At 47.1% G+C, this 5,940-nt stretch overlaps 1 protein-coding gene across 1 annotated transcript; it reads left to right on the forward strand.

Annotated features, from left to right (window-relative positions):
• The first annotated feature begins 431 nt into the window (after positions 1-431).
• Positions 432-5,392, forward strand: USP50 (ubiquitin specific peptidase 50). The gene is made up of 7 exons (XM_009940298.2): positions 432-499; positions 612-788; positions 1,207-1,402; positions 2,010-2,207; positions 2,989-3,131; positions 4,249-4,381; positions 5,119-5,392. Exons 1-7 carry the CDS (start codon positions 432-434, stop codon positions 5,293-5,295), a joined length of 1,092 nt encoding a protein of 363 aa, XP_009938600.2. The 3' UTR covers positions 5,296-5,392.
• Positions 5,393-5,940: the final 548 nt, after the last annotated feature.

Below are 5,940 nucleotides of genomic sequence, written 5' to 3' on the forward strand. Positions count from 1 at the left end.
GTTCGGACCTCCCTTGTGCCTAATTGGGCATGGGGACAGGGACAGTTTGGTCCAGGACAGACTTGTGCAGCAAGAAAACAAACCTACTCAAATTTTCTCAACGTGAATTAAGTAACGTTGTATGGAAAAAGTCTAAAGAGCAACCTGTTCATGGTAGCATCTGGACTGCAGCCTGTGGTTTTAGAAAACACCTAAGTACCAGACCACTGAGGAAATGAAATATAATACGCATTCTGTAGGGAGAAATGCTGAAGACAGCTATTTACAGCTCGTTGTAGTTTTCAAGTGAATGTGTACAGCGTCAAAGACTGGGTGGAATTTTAGGAATAACTAAAACCCCAGGTATTGAAATAATACCTCTTAATGACGTAGCTCACCGTAGTGGGAAGAGCTTAGTGTGGGAGAGGAGTCTTTATCACTGTATTAGCTGGATGAAAGTAAGTGTGAATGTGACTTATAAAGAAGATCCTGAAACAGCAGGAAACGTCTCCTCGAGACAGTACCGCTTTCTAAAAAACATAATACAAAGAGCACAGTAGCATTTCACATTTCCATTGTTGTGGGGGTTTTTTTTCTAGTAAATAGCAGTACGGCTCCGTTTGCTTGGAAAGTGTGAAGGCTTCCTGCGAGGAACCAGTGGAGGCGATGGACAGCCAGTGCCCGGGGCTCACCGGCCTGAGGAACCTGGGCAACACGTGCTACATGAACGCCATTCTGCAGTGCCTCTGCAGCGTGCCTCCGCTCGTGGAGTATTTCCTCTCGGGAAAGCACAAAGCAGCCCTGAACAAGTAAGTTGATTTATTCACCGGCTTTCACTTTTTTGCTTGGCACCGCCGTTTCCCTTCCATAGGGTGCATGTTGCCATGAGAACGTGCGAGACAGCTCCCCACTGGGAAGTTACATTCAAACTGGCCACAAACTGGTTTCCTTCTCCTTCCTCTGAGACCCTGAGTCATTTTGCCTTGCTGGAGAACTTAAGCATTGTACTTTTTTTTTTTTTTTTTTTTTTTTTTTTTGCCATTTTGATGCTAACACCTATCTCTGTAATATCTACTATTTGCAGAGTCCCTCAAGCCAAACGACAGGCTGCCACAGCCGTACTGTATCTGCATGTATTTTCTAAGCTTATGTATCATGCTCCCGTTTGAAGGTGGAGCCACCGTATTTTCATACTTTACCTGAAACTTATGTTTGTTTTTTTCCAAGGGAGAATGGTGAGTCTGCGGCCGCCTTTGGCTGTTTGATGTCCGACATGTGGTGTGGACAGTTTGACTGTGTTTCCCCGGAGGTTTTTTATTTGCTCCTGGGGAAGCGGTACCCAGCTTTTAGTAAGAGGACTCAGCAGGATGCGCAGGAGTTTCTGATCTCTGTGCTGAACGAGCTCCATGAGGCTCTCAAGAAGGTAAGAGCCTAGCTGCGGTGTTTAGGGAACCAGAGTTGTTTTGTCTTTGCATGTGTGATTTAGCATTTCATGTAATAATCGCCTGTCCTCCTCTTCTGAACTACATGACGTGGCTGCTAAAAATTGTCATTTCCTTGTTTCATACCCATATACACACAATAATTCATTTGCTTCCTAATCTCACATCGAATTGCAGCCCCCATCTAAATGCTAATGCTGTCTGTAGCTCCACTACCCTCACCTCTCCCTCTCCTTGCTCCTTCCATGCTTTACATTCTTCCCCTTTCTTATCTGCTTGAAGTCTTCATGTCTGCTGTGCCCCCATGGCAGACTTTTCTTAAGATCCACTGATAAAGATCTCGTCTAGCAATTAAATTACTCCCATCTAATGTCCAGAATATTATATTTGTTTCTCTCAGAAGATGATATTAGCTTACTCTGCATGTGTGAAACATCAAGTAAAGTAACAGCATTTTAGAGCCAAGTTCTGTGACATCAGACTGCCAGCCTACACAGGCAGTGGGCAGCGCCCATTAAAACCCAGCGAAAGCTCTTCTGAAAACAGTCAGTTACCTACACTTTGTTACTTTTTCTTTCTTCTCTATAGTCAAGCAAAAGAAGATGCATAACTGATGCAAAAGCAAGCAGTGGGAGTGTCAGTGAAACATCTATTATCACAGAGTTATTCGAGGGACAACTCAGTTATGACATCATGTGCCTGGAATGCAAGGCCACTGGGGACAGACCCGAGAGCTTCACTGTTCTTTCCCTGCCTGTCCCTGCCAAGAGCCCGTGCTCTCTGCAGGTATGGCTCCTACTACGGTCCTGCTGCTTTCTGCTTCGTGGGCAAGGAGGTGGCTTAGGCTAATGTGTGTTGTTATCAAGATGCAGGTTTTTAGTCACTTTGGTTTCCTGGGCACTAATGGAAAGTCTTTGTACTGGTCCTAAGAGAAGTGGGGTTTCTGCACTGGTTTCTGGAGCGCCGAGGCTGGTAGGGTTATGGGAGCAATGCTCCTGAGCTGCCATGGGATGAGGGGTGTTAAGATTCATCCATAGCAGCTGTGAGGGTTTCTGTCACTCATTGAAGTATTTTGTCAGTTGGGGGGGGAGGGAGGGGGGAGAGGAAGCCACTGTTGGCTGCTCTGTGTCCGAGTGTTTGTAGTGTCAGCCTTGCTACATCATGCAAGAGGGCCTTCAGTACCTGAAGGGGGCCTACAGGAGGGGGGATGGCTCTAAACTAAAAGAGGGCAGATTTACATTCTTCACCATGAGGGTGGTGAAACACTGGCACAGGTTGTCCAGAGAAGCTGTGGACACCCCCTCCCTGAAAGTGTTCAAGGCCCGGTTGGATGGAGCTCTGAGCAGCCTGGTCTAGTGGAAGATGTCCCTGCTCATGGCAGGGAGGTTGGAACCAGATGGTCTTTAAGGTCCCTTCCAACCCTTACCATTCTATGATTCTGTGATTCTATGCTTTAATTGCGGAGAGCGCTCCAAATTCCAGCAAACCCTTCTCTTACCTCGCTTAGGACCTTCAGGGGTGGAGATCTGTCTGATCAATGGATTTTTTTTTTTTTTTTTCTGGACAGGACTGTCTCAAATGCTTCTTTCAGCAAGACACGCTGACTTGGAACAACCAAATCTACTGTTCCTGGTGTGGAACTAAACAAGACGCTGCAGTAAAGGGCACCATAACCAAGGCACCGCAGATCATAATTTTTCACCTAAAGAGGTACAGTCTGTATGGGGTAGGACATGCCCATTTCCTGGAATTTGAGAGACATGAAGGACAGTCACTTGCATAAGAGGAAAAAAAAAAAATCAGTGCAAATGGATGTTTTTAGTGCTTTTGATGCCTAAAAGCTAAATGGGCAGTTACAGAAATACACCTGTCAAACGTACACATTCCACTCCCTAAACCTGACGATGTGTTCCGCCTTGCTCTGTACTCCAGCCCACCAGATTCCACTCACGACATCTGGGATCTCTTCTCCAACGGGCAGAAAAACTCCACAGAGGGGTGGATGACTGCAGATGCGTGCAGCGGTTCGTATGGTCAGGCATCGCTGCAACCGTGGGTTCCTAGGGCAAGTGGGAGAGCTTGTGGCTTGGGTTCTCCGTGCAGGGCTGAAACAGGGCATTTTGCTTGTCCCTGCTGCAGCTGAGACACTCTGGCTTTGCCCCTGAACTGAACCAGGTCTAAGCACCCGGGTTTACTGAACAGAGCAGCGCATCGGTGCAAGAGCTCCTGGCTGGCAGCCTTTACTAGCCAGGCGTGGCCATACACTGAATTTATTCTTAAGAATTTATTCTTGGCATCTTCCCACCTATAAAGAAAATTAGTCTGGGATGACTTGGCTTTCCAGAACCACGTTATGTAAAGTTATTATTTAATCTCCCGTTCAGCATCTGCTTTCCTTGACATGCTCAAATGAACCTATGGTCCCCAGCTGCAGCCCTTGGCTGCATTATAAACGTTTGAAAGCAGTGTTGTACTAAGAGTTGCAGAGGAAAGAGGGATGGAGCCTGGCACAAAGGAAGAGCTGACAACAGTTCAGGCCAAAGCCTTTAGGACACAGTGACAGTGAGCAGAGATTTGGCGTCTGCTGTTTCTAGTGGACGGAAGGCTCAGGAAGCAAGATCTTTGCTTTTCCTGCTGGACGTCTCTTGCGGGCTGAGTGCCTGTTCTGTTGGTTTACAGTCGTACTCGATACTAACACAGATCTTTCGATTTCAAAATGCCAAGTAGTCCGATGTTGTTTTTCCCTTCCCCTAGGAAAGTCAGTTAAGCAACCACAACAATACAAGAGGTTGAGCGTTACTTAAAACAGTTCAAAACCTTGTTTCAGGTTTGAATGGCAGGGCAAGCACAGGAGGAAACTCTCGACGGAGATCTGCTATCCACTCAGCAATCTGGATCTCGCTCCCTACAGCTCCCTGCTCGCCTGCCAGGCCACAGCGTACAGCCTGTGTGCTGTCGTGGTGAGTGCTGCCGCCCCGCTTCCATTTGCGGTGCCCCGCCTTGGGGCAGACAAAACCCCCGCGTTAGCTTGGACTCCATCAGAGCAACAGTCACCTCGGTTCCAGGCACTTGAATACCGCAGTTAGAGCATGTGAGAGAGCGTGCTTCCTCTCTGCTCCACTAACAATATACCATAACAAGGTTTTTATATGTATGATTTCTATATTTTTACATATATATATAATTTTTCATACTTCTTTATTTTTTAACCTGACACGGACATAACCCAGCAACAGCATGTAACTAAAGACAAGGAAAGTTCTCACCTCTCTCCTCCCCGCCCCATCCCCATTTCAAAAAGCCCGCGCTCCTGGCGCATCCCGCCTGGCTGGAGCTGCCTCCGCTTCCTTGGCGTGAACTCACACGCTGATCCTGCGTGGATCCTGTCTCTCAACAAGGACGAAACTGTCTCTTTTCCCATCACTTGCAGCAAGCAGGGCCTGCGTATGGTGACCCGTATCAGGGCCAATAGCCAGGCTGCAAATTTAATGTTGCAAAATAGAGAAGCACAATTATCAGCTGTTTGCTCTGGTTTAAAGCATTGATTTGAATTAATATTCCTTGCTGTAGCCCAAAGGGGGTCTAGAGTCTTCCACCTTTTCCAAGCGCAAACACAAAATGATTGCCAATTCCTAGCTTTGCCTGCAAGGAGAAAGGAGGCACCTTCTGCTGTAACCGGCTGTGGTGTTTGTTACAGAACCACTCTGGATTTCTGGATGATGGCCACTACACGGCCTTCTGCAAGCACTCAGTCACCGAAGCCTGGTACAGCTTTGACGATGCACAGATCACCGAGATCCCCAGCTCCTCAGTGCAGACTGACACGGCGTATCTCCTCTTCTACGCCTCCCAAGGCCTCCTCTGCACCCACTAGAGCTCTGCTGCCCGCGGAAAACGGACAGTGAGTAGGCCAGCAACCAGCATGTGCTGGCAGCATTACCCAAGTCCAGGTTCATCAATAAATGAGAGCACTCGCGTTACCGATTGTCTGTTGTGGTCTTTCAGGAACTGATTTCTAGAGAGCGGAGTCACAGAGTCCGAGCCCGCTCCAACCGCGTGAGCTCGAAGGGCTGCTTTCCGTGACAGCCTCCTGCAGCCCCACAAGAACACAGGTGCTCAGCAGACAGGCGAACGTACCTAAACCTTCCTGTTCCTCTCTTGCTGAAGTAAATGAGGTTGTTTTAAGCTGCCTTTCAGAAACTGACAAACCCAGAGCAGGGAAAGGCACGAGATGCAACTAAAATGGATTCTAAACTGATCAGCTCTACACAAAGTAGTGGTTTTCCATCTGAAGAACCTTTAAACTGTGTGACTCCGACTGTCATTACGCAGAATCCTCACCGTTATACAATTAGTTGAGAACGAAAACACCAAACCCAAATGTACATTTAACGGGATGTATTTTTAAATCGTTTCTTCATTAAGGTTTTTTAATGCATGTGTACATGAAAATTTATATTAAAAAATTAGAAAGGAAAATCTTGAGTTAACTCTGAAGTGCACAAATATTGACAAAAGC

This window comes from Opisthocomus hoazin, chromosome 10 (assembly GCF_030867145.1).
Source record: "Opisthocomus hoazin isolate bOpiHoa1 chromosome 10, bOpiHoa1.hap1, whole genome shotgun sequence".
Taxonomy (NCBI): Eukaryota; Metazoa; Chordata; class Aves; order Opisthocomiformes; family Opisthocomidae; genus Opisthocomus; species Opisthocomus hoazin.